Genomic DNA, 27,025 nt, shown 5'->3' on the forward strand with positions numbered 1-27,025 from the left:
CGTGCGTACATCACCAGTACTTTTAATTGAGGCAGGCACTTATTAAATGTGACATTTTCGTAAATTTCAGTTTATTAAAAAAAATTGACAAAAATTCCCTAAAATTTTTCAAAGCAAAACTTAAAACTAAAATTTGTATACAAAAGAAATTGTTGAAATACTGCTTCACAAAAATTACTTTTTTTTTTGGAATTTTTGGGATTAAAAGCAGTGAACGTAAATAATGATTATTGTTGTGATTTTGTGTGTGTGACACTTTGAATCGTCATACAACAAAAAAAAAAAAAAAATAACGTCAACTAAACCTTTTTTCGACGATCTCAGCATTTCGGTATAATTTTTTAATTCCGGTTTTTATTACTTTCTTCACCGATAATTATTATTAAGTAAAACTTTTCATATGAAACCTGTGAGCAAAAATGAGTTTTATTTTGAGCAAAAAAACACTAAAATCACAAATAATGATTGCATTTTTTTTTTAAATGATTATGTTTTTTTTTTATTTAAAAAGTGTTTATTTTTTATTGATTTTTTATGTTTTTGCTCATAAATATTGATTATTAACGATTTATTATATGTTAATCAAAATTAATTATTATCGGTGAAGAAAATCGTAAAACTAAATATGTAACGTTTACGGCTTCTGATTTAAAAGTATAAAAAATTATTTTTCAAAATATTATGTGATAAAAATTTTTTTTAGTCCGGTATTTGGGTTAAGAAATTTATATATATTTTATTTATTAATTTAAATGTTAATTCAATTAATTTTTAATGCATTACACACATTCCGCAACGCCAAAAAGTTACGTTTGTTTCGTGCTGCCAACTTAATGCACAAATCTAATATTATAAAAAGGCTTGGCAGGTATTAAGTTTAAACATTGTGATCAAAACATATCTTTCAAAAACGTTAAACATTTTTCTGTGCAATATGAATTGATGATTGGATTTGAATATTTTTTGTTAGGGTTGCACATTACATTTACAACGAAACTAATAAAAAACGCATTTAGCTATTTATGCACATAAATATAATTCTTGAAATATTTTTGTATTGCCATGGCTACTTTTCTGAATATTTGATTTTCGGTTATATAAATTACATCTAGTATACACTTATTCAAATATGAAGCATATCCGAAAACCTTGAAAGAAATAAAAATTTTGAGCAATATTTTTTACATTTTCCCTTCAGCTTTTTTTATTGTCTAGGGCCTGTCTGTTTTACAGAATTTTTTAAAGGAAAAAACTTTTAAAATATCTGTACAATGTTGCCACCTAATTTAATATTTATTTGTAATTTAGTGAGTAAATTGCGCTAAAATTGTTTGCGTGATTAAATAACAAGGTGAAGGAAAGCATTTTTAAATTGATTTGTGGAAATTTCTTTTTTGCAATATTCCCAGATAGGAAAAGGCAAATATGCACACTGTTTGTGCATTACAAAATATTACGACTTAATATTGTACAATTCACTTAAAAAATGTTATTTATTCATATTTTTCAGAAGCTATTAATCAAATAATATTTTAATACAGATTTGCGAACTGCCGCAATTAAAACATTTTATATAATAACTTAATCGCTATCCTTTTTAATACATCCATAGCATACACAAGCGCACACTACTACACAAATGCAGTATAAAAAAAAATATTAACCTTTATAAAGAAATCAAATCGCTGCTTTGTAATTTTTTTCTATCTCTACATACATCAGTTGCTCAGGCGGCAATCATATGCCATCTAGCAAATACCCACTGACATATAATCGCATCTGCGATTGAATGCTTTCAATTTACAATGATTTATAGAGTTTTAAGTTGAAAAACAAATGTGTGCTATAAATTGTAAATATTTTATTTCAGTTAATTTCGCCAACGAAAAATGCACAACGTTTTTATGCTTTATTGAAATAATTTTTTAGTAGCGTTTATCTTGCTGCCTGCAACATTGCGTTACCCATTATCACATATACATATAATATGTACATATACATACGCTCATATATTATAATATACACAAATATTTTGGGTCATAATTTTCGCTTTATATTTATTGCATGTGTATGTATATGTATATACATGCATATATATACTTATAAACACATATATTTTCTTTTTTATGCTCTTTCATTGCCAATCGCTGGCTCTTGGCCAAATTCCAACTTTTTTTTTCATTCATTTTTGTTGTCTTTTGGCGTGTCAAAAAATTGTGTTGTTGCTACAATTGCCGTATGTGCCTGCTAAAGTGTAGTATTGCCACATTTTTTACATTCTTTAGTGCATTTTATTTATTTATTTTCTTTCTTTTTTTGTTTGGCAATTTTTTTTAGCATATTTCTTGCGTTTGCTTCGTTTTTGGCTGCCATTATTGCAGCAAGGCAATCTGTGGCAGCACATTGAATAACAGCAGTGTGTGTGTGTTAAAATATGTTTATAAAATATTGTGTGTTTGCGCTGCAATGACAAGTCGTCGTCGCCTGCTGTAGCGAATGGGAGCATGAAAATATTTTCTGTGGTAATTTTTCACTTTTATGATTTGATGCTGCGCTCAATGGTGGCGCCACGCCATAATGCGTCGCTATTTACAATGCTGTGGAAAATTCGGTACAGCTCGCTGGGAAGGGCGTGAGTGTTTGGCGGCCGAATAATTGAACAAAGCGAATGCTATGATAACCGAAATAAGATTTCAAGCGTGCAAAAGTCACGCTGCATTTTCAATTAATTACTCATGCGCTTACGTGTGTGTGTGTGCTGTAAAGGCATTATATGCATTAACAGAAATGCAATTATATATATTGTGATACATATCTGCATATATATATATATCAACTCAAAAACTTCGTGTGCCTTTCGTTTTCGCATCCTTTCGCGCCAGACTTGAGTGCAATTAATTGCTTGCCGTCCATCAGCATAATTGCTCTTTCTTTCAGCAACTCAATAGTACACACACACACACACACACATACAGTTATGATTTAATCGCTGCCACAATATTTTCGCAGACAATTTGCTTGCTCACAGCAACAACAACAACGACAAACAGTCAGATCAACGCACCGTCCGACCGTCCGCCGCTGTGTCCATTTTTCGGTTGCAACAATATTTACCACAATCCATTCAGCTTGCAGCAACTTTATAAATATTCGTAGTGGCGCAAGAAAAGTAAGGCACAATAAGAATAACGATAACCACAACCACAACTACATCCAACAAAATCACTTACTCGAAGAATGAATGTTGAAGCAACAACTTCATTACTTGCATAGCAACAACAATTCGAGCATTGCCATAACAATCAGCTTTAATTTTAATCTTCAACAAAATCAACATCAGCATCAACGTCAGCCGAATCGGCATCAACAGCATCGCCATTATCGCCATCATAATCATCATTTTGGTCAACATTATCTCGGTTGTCTGCTGGTTTTCGGTTCTCGGTTTTCATTTACTCTTCATCAGCGATTTAGTTTTCTGCCTGTGGCAACTTAAATGTCATCAACAATATATTATTTGTTGTTACTGTTGTTTTTGTTGGCGAAAAATTTCATTTCTTGTTTGTTTCTCGCTGCTGTTATTGTTGCTGTTTTGTTATTACGTGTCCATTTCTATAGTGTATGCATTGTGCTCTTTTGAATTCGTAAATGGACTATTGTCCTTCCAGTGACCGCTTTATTTCTGCCAGTTCAATGTATTCTGCGTTTCTGTGTCTAATCGGCAGTGATATTCAGTTATTTTAACTGTTAAATAGAATTGAAACTACTTTTGGAAATTTTTTGTTTTTTTTTTGGAAATAGAAATTTTAAAATTGAAATATTTGATTGTTTTTTGAAAATTTAAAATTTTAGAATTTTTTTATTAAAATTTTAATATTTTTTTTTTCTAAAATTAAAATTTTTATTTATTAATTTTTTTTTTTTGAAATTTGAATTTTTTTGGAAAACCCGTTCCTTTAATTGAATATTTTGTTAACAAATTTAGTTTTTATCAATTTTACGTTAAAGATATAATTATAAATAAACATAAGAGGATCTCGAAAATGCTTTGAATCCTAAAAAATATGCTTCGTATATCCTTTGATTGTGTTAGAGAGATTCCCAGAATTTCGTTTTTTAACTCAAACCCCAAAATTTGATATATTGTCTTACTTCTATGACGCAGAATATTATACAAACTTTTTTATATTCCTTTATTATATCTCTTTTAGTTATCACCGAGTTTTTCTACTTAAAAATGCTAAAAACTAAATCTGGCTTAGTGTCCAACTTTACATAGTTATATTCAAATAAGTCATAAAAAGCCATAAATAATCATTCCATTAAATTTTGTTCTCTTTATTTACTATATACTGTTATATTTCCACCATTTAATTGTTTCTCAAGCATCTGTTGCCATTTTTAAAGTATTATTGAGCCTAAATAAATTGTAGTGTTGATTGTTTTATGTAATTGATAGTGCAATTAAATTAAACTAAGCCACGGGGCGTATGAGCAACTATAATATAGTACTAAAAATACATGAATGAAATGGCGTCACACAGGAGCTTAACTTCCTGATTATGAAAGAAATATTGGACGGAACGTGAATATATGGAAAATTTTTATGGAAAAAAAAACAAAAAAAAATTCTAAATTTTAAAGGAATTTTTCAATGCAATTTCGATTGAATAGTTTTATAAAGCGAGTCAATGCAACTTGAAACTAGTCTTATAACACAGTTTCCAATCTGCAAATATATGCTTTTTGTTTTATTCTTATTACTATTCATTTTCCTTATACAAAAAAACTTATATTAAAAATGTTACAAAAGTAAAAAGTATTTTTCCTTACGATAATTTGTTAGCATACTTTGTGGCTTCATGTAGTTTATGCAACTGCATCTGTTGCCATATTTTTCTAAAATATTATTAAGCCTAAGTAAATTGTAGTTGCGATTGTTTTAAGTAATTGATAGTGCAATTCAATGAAACTAAGCCACGCGACGTAAAATTAATTACTTTTAATTGTTTCGAATTATGAATGAAATGAAATCACACTGTCAGTTAAGCCGATTAAGAAAGAAATATTGAATGGAGCGCGAGTATAGTTAGTAAAAAAAATGCATATTAAAGAAAATTAATTTTGGTTTTAGGTAAAAAATATAAACATTTATTTCTAAACTTTTTGTAAAACTTTTAAGGGAATCTTTCAATGCAATTTCGATTGATTAGTTATATAAAGGAAAGCAATGCAAAGTTTCTAATCAAAAATTATAGGTTTTTTATTTAGTTCTTATTACTTATATAAAATATAATTTCCAATACTCAAAAAACAAAAGTAAATTATTTTCTTCTTTCATTTATTTAATCCTGTGGAAATGAAAAATTATTTTACTATTGGGTGCTCCTTAGCAGATTTGAATGTTCAAATTTAAGAAATTATAATTTCTTATGCGCTGAAATGTAGGCAATGGTCAACATGCTTTAAAAAACAAAAATGTCTAACACCGCCTTAACGCTTCTGCTTGCATCGCTTTCTTCCTATTAAATTTATTTTATCTGCCAGGAAATTTATTGGGTAAACAGTACTGTTATTATTTATTTCTTTTCACCCTAAATTGGTTAACACACTGTAAAAAACTGTGTTTTCGAAAAAATCATCATCAAATTTCGAACTTTTCAGCTTCGACGTCTACTCCATCTTCACAATGTCAGCAGAAAAATGATATAGCAAATATTGTTTGATAAAATATTTGCGCTGATTAGTAAAGCTATTGGAGCAATAAACTGTAGAGAAAATAGCTTTAAAAATGAGAAAAGCAAACAATTGAAAATGAGCAAAATTTAGGGCGATAAAATAAAAGAAAACAATTTCGCTGCAAGACGAAGAACAAGCATTACTTCAAATACCTAACAGTAAATAGCAGCAGTTACGTCACGCTAACACGAATGACGACTGGCGGCAGGATAACCAAACTTAATACAACAACAACAATTGAAAATATACAAAGCAAGTAAAATATTGTACAACAAAGTGTTTGGTTGGGCTTTCAGCGAGCGCGCGTGCGACGAAAACAAATCTTCTTACGTCTTTATTTGGGCGCCCTTAACGCTTTCATTCATTTATATTTACTCTCTTATTCTACTTATTGATGTATCAATGTATATGTGGCTTTTGTATGTCTGCAATGCTCTGTAACATTTTGCCTTAAAATTACTGAAGCATTTTTGTGGCGCCACAGTATTGAAACAGTTTGCCAACTGGCAAGAGCGCAACCAAAGCACCATAAAAAATATGCTGTACATGCTGTCCTTTCAATCGCAATTTGCAAGAAATCATTCGCAACTAGCTACACTTACAACAACAATAACACGCTTGTTTTTGTTAACCAGCATTGCCAAAGTAAGCGTCGCCACAAATCAGGCTGAAAATGCGTTTTATCATTTAATGGCATCTTTTCGCGTGAAACTATTAGGCATACGAGTATCTCTAATTAATATTAAAAATATTATTGGTAGCAAATTTAATCCAATGTCATTTGGTTGTTTTACATCGCGTTAAGAGACAATTGTCAGTAATAATTAATTAATTAGGCAAATATGTAATTTATTATTAATGAAATTTGCATTGCATGGTCTCTTTGTACATATATGTGTGCATGTGTGCTTGCAGGTATGCTGTGTCTAGTTTGTGGAAGCGCTTTGTTGTGAATCGACTTTTCTATGCGCTCATTAACAAATTTTGATTGCAATTTTGTAATTTCATGACAAACAATTAAAATTAAACTATTTGCAATATTCCTATGTATTAGCGTTATAATAATAATTAAGTACAATGGAATTTATGAATATAGTTAATAATTAAATTAGCCGCAGTCATGCTGTTATGCAATTTGGCTAATTTGTTATGTAAATAATGCAAAGTTTTTATTTTTTTTATTGAAGAGACATTTAAAGCATGTCGAAACAGGTGTGTGACTTTGATAAGTCAGTTGGGCAACGATCCTAAATGTAGGCAACAATTTTATTATAAAGTCAACTGTTAAATATATTTTTGTAATTATAACGCCCTTTAATTTAATTTATACATTAATATTTAAGAAGAAAGAAATGAGTACAACTTATATATATATTTAGGAAATCTGAAAAAATTAAAATTCCAAAGTCTCTTAAGACGATCAGATATTACTAGTGAGCTATTCTTCTAATACTGTTCGGATTGATGACGGGAATCTTAGCTATATTTTACGAACAGCAAAAGAAACAAGTAAGGAAATGCTAAGTTCGTGCGTAACCCAATATTTTTTATTAGGTATATAGGTACTAAGGGAATTATTGATCCGATTCAATCCATTTTCGACATACAGGCATGCTATCAGGAAAGGATTATCTCTAAATTTCTATGATATATCTCAGAGATTGACCGATATTTTCGATAAAAAGTTCGCAATGGTAACTAAGGTCCACATATTCGGTACCTACGGATTAATTAATAGTTTTGGTTTGATTTGAACAATTTTTGGTCACAAAATGGCACACTTCAAAGGCAATATTCGTGGAAAAGTTCAACGCGTTATATTCATTGCTTCTTGATTTGTATACTCGAAAGTGAAAAAATAAAATGGAATTTAAAATGGTGTTATATGGGAAGTACGTCCACTTTCATACTGCAACATATCAATGTCTCAAATTAAAAACCTAAACGAAGTAAATAAATTATATGAGTAAATATTTAAAAAATTTCTTCCTTTATTGTCAAAGAAAAAAAAAATTTTTAATCTTGAAAAAAAAATGTCTTCAATTTTATTTATGTTACCAGAAGAAATCACTACACTAGGTTTTTCAACAAAAAATGTTATTATATCCACATTTTCCAATCCTGCCACAAAGTAAATAATGTTAAAAAATTCGTTGAAAAATACTGTTAATACTAAAACGACTGTAGATAAACATTGGTTGAGGGTAAAATATGTGCAGAGGGCGCTTTGCCTTCAATGTTATGTATTTAGTGCATGTCTTTGGGGATTTTCACCGTCAAAATACAATTGCATCCCCAAATGCTTACAAAAATTATGTGCATATGTTAAAATGCCATACCATGAGAGAACATCAGCATAATTTCTCTTAATTTTTTAACGCGTCAACCGAGCGAGCAAATAAAAAGTTTGGTATGCGTATATTTCGGTCTTATCTACAAGTATTTATATATAACAAAATTACAACAGCAAAAAATATTATTTTGGAAATTACAGATTGCAATACGTGTGCATATGTTTACCTTATCATTACAACTACAAATTAGCTGATTTCTCATGCAAAATAGAAGCCGAAAAACGATTGAAATTTATTCATGAAATTCATTCATTATAGCCTAATATATTTCTGAATTATAAATTTGAAATATGATTGCTAATAAACACTGTTCATACATAAATGCGTGCATTTTTCTAGTCAAAGCAAAATTAAAACTTTGCAAAAACAAATCGAGATGTTATGTAGGTCAGTTCGTTGCACAACAAAAGCAGCAAGAGAAGAGAGCAGAGTTGACGTCAGCACAGTATAAATATCGAGCCTTGAATTCACATAGTTGTGCACTATGATACTTTAAACTAGTTATAGATTACTTTAAAACTAGTATAAACAGCGACTAAATATGCACACAGTTTTTTCCTATTGTATAGAAATGACTGATGTTTTTTATGTGTTGTCATTGTACGAGTTGTTAATTTTTGGTCAGAAATAAAACTGTCACATACTAGTCCAAAATAGAAATATTACGGACTAGTTTCTTTTATAAATACTTACAAGCAACTTTACATTAAACTTTTATATTTTTTATGTTCGAAATTTGTATTGAAAAAATACCGCTGCAACGGCATAAACTAACTTAACACTTTCAAAGAACATTCCGGTAAATTGATATTAGTCTAACCATTTTCGGACTAGTTGAAGTTTGTTTTATGAAATTTTAGTTGTAAACTGGTTTTTTCGTTAGTTGGATGTTTTTGCAGACTATTTACCATGTTTACATACACACGTACATACGTTTATATATACATATGTACATAATATTATATACAACAGAATTGCATTTGTATATACATACCATATATCGTTCGCTTAAGATGGGGAAACAAACGGAGAAGAATATCCTATTCCAATTTTATTTTAAGAAATGTGGTCTTGACATACATATACCGCAACGAGCATGTGTTATATATTGCTATGTATATAAAAGAACTTTATATGCATATAAATAATAAGTTGAATATATAAGTACAATATATATGGGACATAATTGTAAATGCACACAAATACTCATACGCGTGGTTATTGAAAACGTTTTGTGACGCTTTTAAACTTTTTTTTTGAATATAAATATATATATATATATATACATTTTTATTTTTTTTTTGACATTTACGGTTATTACTTATTTTGCAACATATAATTTGCCTTCAGCATTTAAAATTAAAATCATTAATACAACAACAAAATACTTAGCCAGCGTCTACTAAACATATCACCGAACATTTGTTAGTGCGGAATAAAATTTAAAAAAATTAAAAAAAAAAACAAAAAAAAATCAATAAAAAATAAAAAATTTAAAAAAAAAATTAAATAATTTATTCAACAATAAAAAAAACAACTAAAATATGTAAAAAAATTACACGCAAATAAACAAAAATGCAAAAAAGTTATGCAAACTGAAAATCCTTTCGCCTGTGTGTGTCAATCAAATGCAGCGTAAAATGCGCGCAAAATCGAATTATGCCACTGAAAAGTAAAAATCTGTAAATATTTATAATTAATGCTTCGCGATTGAAATGTGATGGTGTGTGTGCAGTAGATCACAAAAAATGATAATTAAATGAATTAAAATTTATGAAAACATCAAACGCACTGTAATCTCATTAGCGTTGCGCGCGGGCACCGGCATAAAAACCACGCAAAATGTTCGGCTGCATCTACCAATTATGGGACTGGTGAGTAAAGTGATGCCCTGCATGAGTTGAATGATATCAAATTTTATTTTAAAATGTTTTCGCAAATGAATTGAGTGCCGTCGACAAAGCGCTGAAATAATATTAATTTTCGCAAATTGCATTTTTTATGTGTTTTATGTTTATGCAGACGCTCACACATACATGTTTGCAACAATATCTGTGTGTATGCGCGTGTGTGTGTGTGCGCTGATATGCAGTTATGCACCTAAGGGCACTTAATTTAATTTCGTGCTTGTTGGCCGCATGAGGGTCATTAGTGCAGCTATTGAAAAATTAAACTAATTACACCGTGCGACAAAGTTTTCTTTCAGCTCCCGTTACAAATATTATTCATTGAGAGTGAGAGAACAGATCAGGTTTGGTAAATGCTGCTAGTGAATTACGTGTTGCTTTAAGCTTTTAAAAGGGTTTCAAGTAAAATATGTTGTTTGCGAACAAATTTCATCTCCACAATTTTTATTTATTATTATTTTCAAACTCATATTTTCTTAAAAATCTGAATTAAAATTTAAAAATTTAATTCGGCTGACAATATTTTCGATTCAAAATTTTTTCATGATCTCAAATTTATAGCTTTCAACTACAGTGCCTTCTACGTGTATAGAAACTGTTAATATTATCATTTTCCTTCAAATAAATATATATGAAACAAGTGTTATATTGTTGGTAGGAGCTGTTCTTTAAGCAAGCAAATTATTCGTGTAGTTAATTCTTAAGCTAAGCATATAGCGCAGTATAAAAAATAATATGTAGTTAATTGTTTAGATAAATCATAAAAATCACTAATTTTAGCGGTTTTCTCTTGTCTTAGCCTTACGTACTTTATTTGGTTCCCATATTAGCATTTGGAGGACTTTTAAATTTCTCACTACATTTTCTAGCATGATGAAAACTATGCTGTTGGGCTTCTACTATAATTGATTTTTGGTTTTTGTTTTACGCTAAGTTTACCACATCTTCTTCTACTCTTTCTGCTTTTACTCTGAACCACAAAATATATCTTTTTAAGTAAATTAAAAAAGAAAAAACATACTGACCAACCTCTGTTGGAAATTTCAGCTGCTTCGCTAAAAGAGTGTGATTTTTTTCAAATTTAGTAATAATCCTAACAACTTTCTATGGATAATACTCTTACGTATAGCAAAGAGAAGTAGTAGATTTCCTGTGATAACTACCACTAAACCGAATATGCAAAAGATATAATCTAGTGGTACAAAACGAAGTTTTCTCAGCCTCCAATGAACGACATTTGAAAATAGTCTTGGACGACCAACGCAGTTAGGTATCAGGAGATTGCTGCCCCTAGAACTTAAGGAAAAACCAAAGGTTGTGCTTTGGTGATGAGCAATAGCTCTGGTGTTTTATTAGAGATATAGGCGTCCACTTTAAAGGTTCTGGGTTCCAGTTCGGTTCCGACTATGTATATTAGGTGTATACTAATGGCGTTAGATCCTCGACAAATATAGACAAACTTCCAATTGAGTTTAAGTTATAAAAAAGTTTGTCATAGAATCCATCAGACGTGTGGGGACATATTTAAATATTATATATTATTTCTGGGATATACTATATGTTAGGTTATACTGGCCGACTGCCACGCCATACATAGACAAACTGGCAATTAATAATGCCAAATGGAGTTGCAGTTTAATTTGAGCTGAAGTATTCGTCATAGAGGACTTGATATCTAATTTTGATGCTTCATTTATGTATCGTCGTTACCTAACACGATCACAAAGTATGCGCATACAGTATAAATGTTTACATACTTTAAGGCGTATTTTCGCATATCTCAAGCGGAACAAATCAATTGGAGAGCAGGGTGATTCAATAATAATATACAATTAATAATTTTATTAATAACAAATAAATTATTCAATATTCAGAGTCATAATATAAGTAACATTATTATTATTTTGGTAAATAGCTAACCCACCTTTTGGAGCAATATCTCGTTTGAATCGGAACAATATAATTGAAATTAGATATTTCAATCGGACTATCAATAGTAATAAATTTTCACATGTCTTTGCTTTGCGGTTTATAAATTTTATTTCGGAAAAATTGAATTTGAAAATAAATAATAATGATCCACAAGAATCCACAACATAATATCGGACCACCATTGACGCAGTTTTTTCCAGATATTTATAGAATATCAAATCTCAAACTTATGTTTCTTATTTCAGTTACCACACCACCAAAGCCGTACTTTTTCTAAATACCTTACAAATTTAAATTGGTTTGTTAGGCTCGTATTGACTTTTGCTTTTAATTGGGAGCTTCATTTTACGAGCTGTTAACATTGCACGATAATTATTCTGCTACAGAATCACAGCCAGAGAGAATGAGTTTAAAGCAACAATTAAAAGTAATTAAGTTAATATAAGCGACAGCATCCCCTCCAAGCAGGAAAGAAAAAAAATGATTTTTTAAATGAAACCCTTTGTAAATAACAGACAAGCTTGCAGCAAATGTAAGGCGGACGAGAATCAGAAACGCAATGCAAATGTAATAATTGAATGCATAATTAAAATGAAAATGAAACGCGTTTCCAAGTGATGCGTGCAAACAACGCTGACGTCAAAGAGTGACATTGCGACATTGCGACAATTCCCCTATTAACTGCCCTTCACATACAATTTTAAGTTCCCTGCAGTTAGCAGCAACTATTATATTTCATATTGCTTGCTTGCATTACTAATATTCCCCTATTTTTATTATTGCTTCTTGCTTTCGCAGGTTGGACGCCCCACCGCTTTTCAACGGCGCCACCATGGATGCGAAAAAGCTGCAACAGCTGCAGCAAGCAAACGCGCAAAAGAAATTGCCACTCGCCTATCAAACGAATCTCGTCGACTATCGCGCCGCCACACACTCGCCTGTCTTTCAGCAACAACAACAACAGGCTGCCATGAGCGCCTACCATAGCGTTGGCGGCAGCGGCTATCAGCAAAGCCCCACCGCCACCTCCTCGAGCGGTGGCCCACTCACACCCATCGACATGCAACCGCAACCAAATAAAATGCTGCTCAAGCATATGGCCGGTACTGGTGGCAATACCTCGAGCAGCTCACACAGCTCACCGTTTCACCAGTCATCCTACAATAGTGGCGGCGAGCAGCTGTATCAGTCACCGACGGAACGTACCTATTTGACAGCGGCTGGACGCCTTCAGGCCACCTCAGCACATAATCCTGCCACAGCGCTGCAACAGCAATACCAACAGCTGCAGCAAGCTAAGCTGCAGGCACAAATGCAGACGCAGAGTGAGGCAGTGCAGCAGCAGCAACGCACATTCGCCATGCGACAGGCAATGAATCCGCCAGTGCCGCAAGGACATTTCCATATGAGTCAGTCGTCGAGCATCATGTCGACGATGACCTTGCAACAGCAGCAGCAGCAGCAACAACAGCAGCAACAACAAAATGCAGCAGCGGCGGTGCATGGACGTGCGCCACCCTCCACTTTGAATCTGAATAATCAATATCAGCCAGCGGGAGGTGTTGGTCCGTTAAAGATCAATCAGAAGCAGACGCAGCAGCAACATTATCACACACAGGATCAGCAGCAAATTTACGCACAACACCAGCAGCAACATCAACTACAATTGCAATTGCAGCATCAGCAACAGTTGCAGCAGCAGCAGCATGCACATCAACAACAGCAACAACAGCGACTGAAATCGGAACAACCGACACCGGGAAGCGAGCAGAGCCCCGTTTACATACAACAAAACCATCCCGGACATGTAGTCAATCAGGCCTGTCAGACACAGATATCGGCGGTTAAAGGAAGCGCTGTGGTGCAAAAGACCACACCCAGCTCGGAGGATTCGTCGAGCAAGAGCCCTTCGCATGCCCAGTTAGACCGCAAGAAGAGTATCGGTTCGATGCAGGCACTCAAATCACCCATCACCAAGCGTCCACCCTCGTCGCCGGTAACGCTCTCTGGTTGGCTTTACAAGCAGGGCTCGGACGGTTTGAAAGTGTGGCGCAAACGTTGGTTCGTGCTGGCCGAATATTGCCTCTACTACTACAAGGGACCCGAGGAGGAGAAGCTGCTCGGGTCCATACTATTGCCATCGTACAAAGTGTCTGCCTGTCTACCGGAGGATAAAATCTACCGCAAATACGCATTCAAGTGTGAACATCAAAATATGCGCACCTATTGGTTGGCCGCCGAGACAGGCGAGTCAATGATGCAGTGGGTGCGTGCGCTCACAGCCGCCACAACAATGCAGGCGCCCAATAGCGGCGAGTCCGATCAGCCAAGCGGTTCCTCTTCGCTAAATCACAGCGGCGAGAACTCCGACTCTGGCATACACACACTACAGTCGCAGCAGAGCAAGATGAGCCTCAATCAGGTAACTCCAGCCTCAGAGAACGCCAATGCGAATTCGGCGTCGAGCAGCAATAGTGGCGGCGCCGGTGGTGGCGGTGCGCAGCCTTTGTACGCAAACGCGCCTCCCAAACCTCGACGGATCAACGATGGCGGCTATTCTTCTCCCAGTCCCGAGCACTCGATTGACAACGAACGCAAACCACATCATCAACAGCAACAACAACAACAGCAAGCTGGTCGTCATAGCGGTCTTATGTCACCGACATTGCAACAAATGCAGCAACAACAGCTCTACCATCAACGTGGTGCCCAGCAACCGCAACAGCATCATGCCATTTACGATACACGCACCGGTAATGTTTCGTCCGCACTGCGGCTACAACAAACACAGCAGCAATACTCTGTGGACCAATTGGAAGCACAATTGCAGCAGCAAATGGCTTTGTCGGCGGACGATTATCCCAAATCGCCGCCACCGCCAGCCACACACTCCAATTATATGGAACTCGAGGAGCAGATGTTACGTCTGCAGCAACAACAACAACAACAACAGCGTGGCGGTGAAGAAATTTACGGCGAACGCGATCTGTACATGCAGAAGCTGATACAACAACGTTATCCACCACATTTGGCGCTCTACCCGAATGCGGAACGTCGTACACCGGACGCATATGGCCGTTCGAAAAATCGCATTTTCTCGGATTACGAAGATATTTACAATCTAACCCAAGCGGGTATACCAACATCAGCGCAGGAGGCTCTGCTACAGGAGGCGGCCAGTTATCGGCGCCCACTGAGCCCGCCCAGTTACGATGGCAGCAAACATGTGCCAGCTATGCCGATGCGTTATACACCCAATCACATGGAGGTAAGTGGGAACACATTTTTCGAATATTACTTAATTATAATTCTTACCTAGATATAACTAAAACGTGAATAGATTATTTTGTGATTATTAAACTATCCTTTGTTGTAAGGTAGAATTGCACAGATCATTCCGGAGTCACTTTTAAAAAACCTGATTAGTCAACTAAAATTGTACCGCGCCTTTAACGTCATTAAAATATCTCACAATACACGAATAAGGTCAAACAGAATGAAGAAAAATGTTGTATTGATATATGGGGGCAAGAACAGCTATTGTGGCATTTAACTAAAGCAAAAAGAATATTGCAACGATGCCCCAGCATACATATTTGCCAGACATGGCTCCGTGTGACTTTATGCTATTTCCAAAAATAAAGAAAAGCTTAAAGGGCCGTCGTTTTACAAACATAGATGATATTCAAAGCGCACTAAGTCAAATATGCACCGTTTTGTTCCATAAGTTCTTAAAAACATAAAAGTAATTTTATATGCTACTTTCGTTAAAACCCTCGTCTCTATTGGCAAAAACATTGACACAGTCGATTTTCACAAGCTTCTCTTGAGGCAAATTTTTCAACAACAAAGTCATTTGCCATAGACAGAAACAGAAATAGATAGTAATCACTTGGTACTGCCAGTTTCGAACTATAAGTTGGATATATAAAAACTTTTACTACTTTTACTTTTACTACTAAAAGTTTTTGCCGAGCCATTATCGTTGTGTGTGGCCCGACGTTGTTCTGATAGATTATTCTTTTCTCTACATTTTGATTACTTCTTTTAGAGGGTCCAATTTTTAACAGAAGATTCCTTGTCAAACGTACGAAACACATAGTAAAACCTTCCTAACCGTCAATCGTGGATTGGAAACATTTTGCGCTGGCTCACCGCGATTCGACCACGAACGTTTTCCCTAGACGTTATCATAAGTGACCCACTCTTCATCGCCAGTACCGTCCGCTACAGAAATTGATCGGTTCTGTTGCGATTCAGCAGCGATTCGCAGATCAAAATTTGGCTCCAGAGGTTTTTGGTGCTAACTTGTGTGGCACCCATACATCGAGCTTCTTTTTATAACCAGCCTTATTTAAATGATACCAAACGGTTCTTCGTGCAATGTTTAGCTTCATAGGTATTTTAAGCAGTGTGGCTTCCGTTTCCGGTTTTACAAAAGAAAGTCTATAAATATAGCGTGTTTTCTCTTTGCTGTTGCCCGCCTTTGACGCGTACTCTAAAAATATTGAGTCAAGCAATCATTAAACTGTCAAAAACCTTAACTCTAAGAATAGCAAAATTGTAGTTTGGTTGAAGTGGAAGAAAAATAAATCATTTGCTTTCATATCTGAATCTCAATTCTGACAAATTGGTATACTGAAAGACCCACTATTTATTATCAAAACATTCCTTTTCAGAGAACGCAGATAGTTTCATCTTCGGGTTTAGCAACCCAAAATGAGCATAAAACAGCATCACATCACAGTCGTGAAATGACTGTAAACTAGTGTTATTTATATACGTATTTTACTATGTTGTTGTTCATCCTTAAGTAAAGCACTTGCTAATTCCAACATTGTTGGAAGTGAGTATTCTTCGTACGAGTTACTTTATTGTGCAAATCCAACGAGGTATTGTTATAAGATTATCCTAGTTCACCTCTTTAATCAACTGTTACAAAAATTTTTGTGGTTATGTTAACTAAAAAACATTTTCCAAACCATTTTACACTCATACATTCTACGGTTTTGTTGGACTAGTCAGCATCCTTTTAATTCCAAAAAATTTAATTTCAACTTTATTTGGATTAAAGAAGCAACATAAATGTGCCACAAAGTGACCGTTATGCATAGTCCGAGCAACAATAATCCGAACAGCCTCCACTTCTGGGGTATGTAAAGAGGCTTTTTATGGTTGTGTATGCGTAAGTATGTGGCAAATGGATGCACATGCTGCTTTTGCTCGACTAATGGTGCAACATAAATGCACCGAAGGATAGAGCTAATCCGAGATGCATAGGTGCACCTATACATACACACTGTCTCCTGCGACGAGAACGAAAGTCCCACAAACACACTCTGATATCCCATGCATTCTAATCCACTGCACCAACTGCCCGCACTGCATCCGAGCTGCAACCAAAGTCTGTTGTGTGCTGACCTTTTCGCAAAAAGAAAGAGAATACAAGTATATTCGGCAACTGTATGTTCAAAAACCAAGAGCGGCAAGCAGCAAGAGTGCTGTCAGTTGGTTATTTGGACAGCTTGCACCGCCTGAGGGCGTAGCCTAATCATGCGTCTAATTTGGTATTTACGGGTCAGAAAACTGTGGTAGCCGCCAAAGCTAGTCAACACTGCTGGGAGGGAGGGCGTAGCATTGTGGCAAAAACTTTTCTTGGCATACTTGCTACTACATGGACAATTATGGGCGGGCGGTGAATGTTCAAAAGGCATGGCATGTATGTTACGATGGCACAGGTGCTTGGGTGCATGGCCAGCGCACAGAAGCAACAAAGAATGGGTGAGAGTGAAATATTGTGAATGTTATAAAGTTGCAATCAAAAACGCCACATCAGTCAAAATACGTACGCGCCACTCGTAGATGTTCTAGTTTTTCCACGTCTTTCTTCGCACTTTGCTGTTAACTGTATGTGTATGTATGTATGTATATATGTTCGCTCTATGGCATGACAAGTGGCCCAACCCATATCCTGCAGGCATTCCGACTTTAATGTGGCACAGCAGCAACGTGCCGCGGTGTGGCATGCTACCAATAAAAAGTTTTTGTTCTTGCAACGTTAAAAGCACGCGCTCGCCTACTTACCGACGTACTAGCGTTTGTTTAAGTACCTCTTTCCCTCCGCAGTTAGTTGAGGTTGCTTTTTATTTGGTTGCAGTTGGGTTATATGTTGCATAAATGAAAGTCGAGCATTGCTTGCAACCGAATCGACTATGTATCGTGCAATGTGCAGTATAATGGTGGTGTTTTCTTATATTTGTTCATCTAAATATAAAAGAAATACAAATATTATATATACGCATATGTGCGTGTACCCAGTGAACAGATTGGTTTCAAGTTTGAGCCGGAAAAGTTTGGACGATAGATCTAACTTTTAATTTAACAATTTATTGTAAATATTCGAGAATTTCGTGGTGTAAAACCTAGTGCCTCCTCACTTTATTTAACGCAAGAGTAGGCCACTTTATGACTTTGAAAGGTGGGGCAGTTAAAGATACCATATACTCGTATGTATATTTTCTCAACTTTTAATATTAATATTTTCAAATTATTTTATTCCCATCGTGTTTTTTGTTTAAAATTAATTTTTATTTTAAATATTGCAGTTATCCCTAAAATTACGCTAACGTTTAGATTCTCTAATTGATTAAGTTAAATATACTAACAATGTAAACGTTGTCTACATTTAGGCGCATTTTTATATGAATTCTGCTCAAACCGTTTAAAAATCCTTTGTCTAATTCTCCAAAGACACCGCAGTTTCATTCCAAAAATTATATAATATTTATATGAGTGAGTTGAAAGCGCCAAACATATTCACGTTGCCTACTTTTAGGCTGATTTTGAAAGGATAAATTCGTAATCGCCGAACGATTGTTTTAAGTTTCAACAATCTTGCAATTGTATCTTAAAAAAATATAATAAAAATGTTAACGTTGCCTACATTTCGGCGCACATAATAGCAGTTATAGCTTGCAAGCCGGATAAACTCGTTTCTTTGGGCAGTTTTTAAGAGGTATTTTATTTAATAAATTAATAAAAAAGTACAGAATTTAATGTAGGTCCATTAACAATCGGTAATTCCTTTTGAAAATTTTCGCATTGAATGAATACACGTAATGATAGAACTAGTCAAAATTTTGATTTTTGACAAAATAGTGGCTTCCCAAAAAAAAGTCGTTTTTGTGAAAGAATTTACCTTCGATTTCTTCGATCATTACCTAAGAAATATATCTAAAAATATTGTGTATAAATTTCATTTCGATCGGTCCAACCGTTTCGGTAAAATTTTACTTACCGACTTTGAAATACACTCACATTTCCGAAACTATTTGCCGAATCAACTTCAAATTTTCGGTGAAAATTTTTAAATATAGGTATAATCGATATATACATGTGTATGCAAAAAATCGATTTTTGAAATTCACAAATGGATCTAATCCCGTAAACCTGTTTTGCCCGACAGCACATAACTAATATTACAACAAAGATGCTTACGCAAGGCTCAATTATTATAATGCCCATGCCTGATAAATATTTTTAATGTTCAGTTTCAGAAAATATCTTTTAGAAATGCTTTTGTTCTGCTCTTAATTTTTCATTCTTCTAAAATTAGTTACGAAATCTTGATTTCTAACAAAGTGTGAAGCTTCCACTATTGGGTATAATTCTCTCTACCTGTGTTGGTGCGTTTAAAGTGCAAATATATATACACTTCCAGAAGTAAGCTCACTTAGTCATGCGCCTAAGTATGCTCAGTCAGTTGAAAGTATGATTTAGTGCACAACGTTGTGGTAAATATTACAACTTTCGTTTCATTATGCATTTTTAGGTAGGTAGGCGTGACCTAATGCTATATAACCTCGATTTGCGTACGGTGTGTATTGTTTGCTGTTGTTTTGTAACTTTTGCAAATTGGAAGGTAAATGGCTTGCCGCTAATGCCACATCAAAAGCGATACAAGGAGTTTACGTTAACGCAAGCACGCAATGGCGCTACATACTACGTTGCAACTAAGTGCTTTATAATTTATCTGCACACACACACACGCTTAAGCATAAAATTATATGTGTATTTGTGTGTGTGTGCATGAAAGCCACTATATCTTTTTAGTTCATGGCAATTACTTTCCAATAAAAGTTGGCCTTAATAGTCTAAATACATACAATTTTGGTCGTGCAATTTTGTTGCAGAGTTTTTATAAATAATTAATTGCATGCGACTAATTATATTTGCATTTGCGAACAACAAACTTTAAAGTTTACACCAGTGCGTTGCAAGACTTTTGTACCAACTCAGCATATTGCACAGCGTATGTTATAAGAGTTTTCACATCTAAATTTAGAAATAATTTCTGCTGATATTAATTTAAAAGCAGAAAAAGCGGTAACTTCGGCTGCACTGAAGCTGTAATACTCTTCACAAATACATACAAAAGATTCCTTACAGGAACTTAATTCCGATCCGTGCAGCTTTATGATATATGCATTATTGCCTCATAGAATAATTCATGCCAAAAAGTTTAACAGCAGAGTAATAGCTTCAAAAGCAAGGCAATCAGATACCATACGAATTGAAGCCAAAAGAAACTGAAAGACAATGACAAAAATGCTGCTTGAATGCTACAAAATCAAGTTGCTTTTGCATCCGACTGTAACTGATTATGAAAAATGAATACATTACGAACTATACGCAAAAAATTATCTGATGGAATCTGGCCAAACAGCAACGGCAAAGTCAAATATCCATGGTGCTAAGTTAATACTCTGTATATGGTGGGATCTGAAGTGGTGGAAGAGAAGAAAACTATGGTTGCTTAACGCACCGATTTTAAAAAATTTATTTTCTGAAATATAGTATTTAAATATGAAAGTTTCCAATGCGCTAAATTGTTAAATTCATCCGATCTAAATTAATATATTTTGTGTGCCCGGTCACAGCGAAATCGCCAGAAACTGTAAAGCCTATGAACTTGTTAAGGATGTCACCCTTACCACCCGAATGGAAGCAAGTCGGTACTCCCTTGTCCTTTTACGTTGTAGTACTGGACCTATGGTCCTTCCCTGAGCTCGGCGAGCGCTGGCCAACAACAAGAACTTCTGCGGCTGCGAGATCCCTCTGGCGCATAGCAAACCGTAACATGTTCTTTAAACTTAATCTCGCCGAAATCGAATATATATGTTCTGTCTGGTCACTGTCAAATACAGATCACATGCGATGTGGCTAAATATTTGGTCGGACGTTTTTTTCCAAAGCTGTACGGAGCAAGGCGGGGTGGAATTATCTTATGATTTTTACTCTGATTGAAATATTTTGGTAGACACATGTTCGGAAAACCTAGCGACGATGCTGGGATTGATATTAACAACCTTAACAAGTTTGTTGTAAGTTCAAACCGCTTGGCCGATAGATGAGAATCTGGTGATCCATTTTAAGAAATTTTGGCAACATTCACATGAGTCCAAGTTAGATCCATCTATAGGATCAAATCTACAACCTAACCTAACTAAACTTAATTAATAAAAGCTTTGTAATGAACTATACGGTTACTAACCATGATTTGGCGAGTTTAATCACCTTTCCGGTTTATATAAAAATATTGTTCACCGATCTCAAAGTACATACATACATATATACTCTTATACCTCATTTTTATTCTAGTATATTCTAGCAACGGCACAATCGACCCTAGGCCGCGGTGCTTACCTCATTTTCATTATATTTACTCTTATACATACGCATATATAATATTATATATATTAAAGTATTATGTTTGGACCATACTTTGACTAACTATGACTTTTCCTTGGTTATTGAAATAAACTGCTTTGATTTTTAAAAACTTTTTCATGCCTAAAAATTTTTAACAATGACTAAAAAAAATCTTACTTGGACTTTAAAAGTTTGAGACAAATGTGGAATACATCTCGTTCATTCAAACTAATTCCTTGTGAATATTAAGTACACGAGTGAATGCCTCTACAATAATGGTCAATTACATTTTTTTGGTATTCTACTGTATGTAAGGACCATTTATCGAATCCATATATGTTTAATAACTATATTTCCTTTGACTTAATACACACATTTCCAATATACTATATACACACACATACATCGGTTATTAAAAGGAACCTTTTTAATCGAAAGTATTCAGTATCGCTGAAATATGTGCGCTTGGTTGGTGGTCCTTTGTTAACATCAACCTTGCGTGCATTACTCCGAAGTTTTATAGGTCAGCAAAGGACGAAAACAACCAGACTGACGAACGTCGCGAATTGCGCCGTTGCGTGTCCGCCATCATTGTTAAGCTGCGCTATCGTTGCCGAGATTGTTGACAACGAATTGAAAAGAATGAAAGAAATAATAAATATAAATACGAGCATAATTAAGAATTTGTGGCAGGTCGCTTTCGGTGACATGTGCGATAATCAACAAAGCTAAAAAGGACGACAGCAGTAGACGGATACAAAAAGATGAAGACGGTTGCTGCAGAATAGGCGAAATACAATCAATGCATTTTTTCAAAAAATTTATCAATTAACAGAAAGAGCGTAAAAGATGAGTGTTGCCATAGCGAAAATACTCATTGAGGTTATGTTTGAGGAGTAAAACAAAGCGTCGTTGAGAGGAAACGGAGTGGCCGAACTTTTTTGAGGTCCAATCATCTTACGATAGTTCGGAAAGTGCCTTTTAAGAAATATTATAGCAAAACATCTCTGAAAGCTCCCTAAAAATAAAAATTGTTGAAAACTCTGGTTAAACATTTTATATACAAAAACTCAATACAGTTAATTCTTATTGAATTAAAAAAAAATTATAATATTTAAATACTTATTTTTCTTCCTACCACAGTCGGCACAACAACAACTAACCGCTAGCAACAGCAATTTACGCTCACGTCCACCCGCGGCGATTGTGCGCCCACATTCGGCAGATTTTTTGGAATATGAAGCGCGTGCCGAATCAGCGGCAATAGCTGGAGGCGCCCCCGGCACTAGCAAACAGTCGAGCGCCATCAAACCAGATGCAGTGCGCGCGCCACGCCCCAAATCTTCGTTAGACATCAATCGCACACCGGACAGCTTCTACTACTCGGAGGCAAGCTATGCGGAGAAGATGCGCAAAAGCGCACTCTACTTGCAGCATCCACAAGGCGCCACGAATGCACAGCCACAGCAAGCGGTCGGCTATCGCACCGCCAGCGATTTCCTTAGCCCAGTGGGTAGCGGTATGCATACCATCGGTTATGAGAATCCCTACGAACGCGCCTACAAGCGTGGCGAGCAACTGCACGATGGACAAGGCGCCGCCAGCATGCCGCGCATGAGTCGCAGCAATACGACGACCGCCATGAACACAAGCAGCTTGGCGCATTTGCGTTCACAATCGCTGCATCCGCAATCGCAGACGCTGCTCTCGCCACAGTCACAGTCACAACAGAAACAGCAGCAACCACCGCCGCCGCAAAAGCCTGTCTATACGCCAACCATGTCGACGCAGCAGATTATTCAGCAGAGCGAACAATTCCTACGCTCGGCAAGCGCACGCCTGCCCAAGCGCAGCGGCGGTTTCGATGATGACTACAACAGCGCGACTACCACTTCATCGCCACAACAGCAACAACAACAACAGCAGCAGCCGCCGTCATTGCAGTCATCACAGTCACAGTCACAGTCACAATCACAATCATCATCACAATCACAACAGCAACATCAGCAGCATCAGCATCAGCCATCAGCACAGGATGGCGAGCGCAAGCGTGAAGAGTCCATGAAACGTTTGCTGGAGTGGAAGCAGCGCATGTTGCAGTCACCGTTGACGCGCAAGGGCATGCAACAAGGTGGCAGCAATATGTCGGCCATGTCGAAGCTTGGTAGCAATCCGAACATACTGCTCGCCTCGACGACGGTGGCGAGCGGCGCGCATTATGCCGCCACCAATACGAGCGGTGGCAACAGCAGCGGCAATGCGGTTGGTGGTAGTGTTGCGGCTGGCACTGTTGGCGGCGGTAGTGGCGGCATCACAACGATGGCGGTTGGGAGCAGTCTTGTCGGCGGCGTAGGCGGTATACAACGCAGTCGTTCGGATGCGCATGCGAATCTTGGACCAGCCGGTTACAATAGTTACTCGTCGGACGATGAAGGTATGTGGAATCATTTTTATTACATGCATATATTTTATGGCTTAACTTGCTTCTAACTGTCGCCGCCTTTTTATTGCTCAACAATGCGCTTATCGAAAGGGTTTTTTATTATGATCTTCGCACACGAAAGTGGGCTTATGTTAAAGGAAGAAAAAGTTATAGAGAGGAAAGTTTTCTTCCACATCTTCGACAATATTGTTTGTGCTTTCATTAATGTAGATTCATTATTAGAAAATCTATATTTTATCTTTAGTTAAGGCCCAATGAGTTATTTTTCGAGATTACCCTAAGCATATTTAAGGATGTGTTTACTTATCTTGTGGATTAAATAATTAAAAATTGTGTTTTGGACAAGTATAGAGATTGCGATCATTAGAGAAAACAATATCTTGAGCAAGAGCTTACTTGTTTAAGAGCCTCCATATTGCAGACTCATCAAGAGCATTTCACGTTGACGTAAGCCATAGATAAGTCTATCTTTAAACAATGCATATTTCCATGCCTCTTTTCTGTAGATTGTCTAAAATCGAGTTTAAAAATATTTAATTCACCTTAATCTAAAGTTAGGCTTATTTTATTCTTCAGAGCATATCCTGGTATTTACCGGTTAATATTGTCCTCGAAAATCTTATTATAAGCTAACCAACTCGTTCTCCCAAGAAACTCATTTGTTGGACCCAAAGATATGGCACTACTATAGGACAAAGCTGTCATAGTATTATGTGCCTTCGCTAACGTTCCGAGCAAAAATTCTACGAATAATCTCCGAAGGTAATACACTCGGATGACACATGTCTTTAGCATACAAGTAGGTAATCGCTAGTCCCACATGAAGTTTTTAGGGATAACGTCAGATTAATTTGTATAAAATATGTTGATTGATTTGATAAGAGAACTAGTGTGATTCCGTGTTTATTAGGCTAGTAAATGTGATTGGTATTTAAAAGCTTGAAAACAACTAGTGTAGTTATAAGTTTGTTCCATATAAACACATAATAAATACCATTAGTCACACGCTTCTTTACTACTAATCGCTGACTACTGCCGGACTAGTTGCAATTTTTTGTGTGGTCATAATTCCTTTTTAGAAATATTAAGCAAATCGAAATATAAAGGTTTCAGCTGTGTGAATTTCATAATGGAACCCTTGCGAATATCATTGTTGTTGCCTAATTTTTTATTTTCTTATTTTGCATTCTTGAAATTGACGAGATTTGCGTGCGTATGTGAAAGTATCTATTATATAATATACATGCTCTATTTTTGCAAGTGTGTTTTATGTAATTAAGTCTCTCTAATGACACAAACTCTTACCTGCTATATGCCTCTTCATATCCCTGCTTACTTTGCATATCTCGTTTTGCCTTTCTCATTTGCGTTCAATTTCAGTTGTTTGCTTATGCTATAATCTTTTTCACTGTTTTGTAAATCATCTTTTTTTATTTTTTTATATCATTCTTTGCATTGTAGTTACTAATACTTTAGACGAAGAAAAACTCTGCTACGTTAAATTCTTGCGTAAGCTTTTGTTTGTTGTTTGTTTACTTATTTACTTATTGTAGCTGTTGCATTTACGTATTATTTATTCTTATTTATTTTCTTACGACTGTGTTCGCTGTCACAAAATATCTGTGATAACCCTTTGACGGCTGCTAGGTTTAACTGCTTCATTACCACAACATATTTATATATAATATATTAATACATACACACATACATAATATGTAAAATTGCGTTTTCTAAGTATAACGGTTAATGCTTAACTAGCACAGCTGTCACTTTAATACCGTTAGAATGCTACGTTGTGCCATTGCTCTACTTTGCCATCTCCTCTTTACCCGCTAGTTGCTCTCCTCTCTCTCTGCGGCAGACTCATCTGACTGACTGACTTTCAAAACATTTTACTGTTGCAATTCCATATTTTTCCGTGACTCGTAACTTTGCTCTGCTGCCATAGCAATGCCTCAGCATCCTTCTTACTACAAATATGGCTTTTTTCTTCTTTCTTTCCATTTTGCTCATTTTAATAATTCTCTGTTGCGCGTTGCTTGTGATTTTTAACGCATTCAATTTTTTTACAACTCGACAGCGGCAATACAACAGCAATGTGACTGCTCGTCTGCACTCGACGCAGTGAATATGGCCGCAGTGGGTCGCCATCATTCACTCAATGCTATCAGAGTCAACGGCTGACTGACCTTCTCGTGTTCATTTTTACTGCTATTGCCGCTCTTTAATCCTTTGATGTGATTCCATGTGCTTTTTATGAGATTTTTAGGTCGCGGCCCGCGCGTAACTCACAGCTGTTGCTATGGCTGCAGCCACCGTTTCCCCTGTGTGTGTCGCAATGGCAGTTGGATATTTAATGAAGGTTAGCTTTTTAAGCAGTAAACTTATTTACTGTTATTGCTGTGGCGTAGCGCTACGCTGACGTCGGGGAGCCGAAGTTTGAAGTGTTCGCAGAGAGTTAAATATTGGCACAAAAGTCCGGGCGTAGGTTGTGTGGAGATTTAAGTTAATATTTAAAAGATATATACTTGTATACATTTTGTTAGTAGAATGTTTAAAAAAGCAATAAATTTTAAAATAATAGCTTTTTTAAAAAAAGTATTTATAATTATATTTTAAAACAGATGAAAAGTAACGATCAATATATTATATTACACAGAATACTCATAAATATAAGGTGTGGGAAAAGTTCCAACTTTTGCATTAAATTAAAGGTTAGCATAGTAAATATACACCATTTTGTTCAACAGTTTATTTGCATCCCTATTAGCAACTGAAAAAAGTCGATTTTCACTAGCTTCTTTTGAGGCGAATTTTTTACCAGTAAATTCATTTACCATAGATAGGAATGTATAGTAATCTCTTGATGCCTAGTTCGGACTATATGTAGAATGCATTAGAACCTTCTAGCAAAGCTCCCGGAGCGTCTGGACTATCGA

The 27,025-nt window shown here is 35.5% G+C and overlaps 1 protein-coding gene across 12 annotated transcripts in view; it reads left to right on the forward strand.

Moving 5' to 3' along the window:
* Positions 1–27,025, forward strand: part of kmr (kramer) — a 205,636-nt gene that overhangs the window by 150,474 nt on the left and 28,137 nt on the right. For 6 of the 12 annotated variants that reach the window (XR_011394844.1, XM_014234504.3, XM_070105726.1 and 3 more), the window contains exons 1-3: positions 9,604–9,967; positions 12,731–15,200; positions 22,787–24,077. Coding sequence is in view for 11 of the 12 variants with exons in the window: in XM_014234504.3 (XP_014089979.3) it covers positions 9,936–9,967; positions 12,731–15,200; positions 22,787–24,077 (3,793 nt within the window). In the remaining variant the exon portion in view is untranslated. Of the gene's footprint in view, positions 1–9,590; positions 9,968–12,730; positions 15,201–22,786; positions 24,078–27,025 lie in introns of those variants that run through there. The other 6 variants (XM_070105721.1, XM_070105720.1, XM_070105723.1 and 3 more) reach the window with 2 other exon arrangements.

The sequence above is a fragment of the Bactrocera oleae genome, chromosome 2, assembly GCF_042242935.1.
Source record: "Bactrocera oleae isolate idBacOlea1 chromosome 2, idBacOlea1, whole genome shotgun sequence".
In the NCBI taxonomy this organism is placed as follows: Eukaryota; Metazoa; Arthropoda; class Insecta; order Diptera; family Tephritidae; genus Bactrocera; species Bactrocera oleae.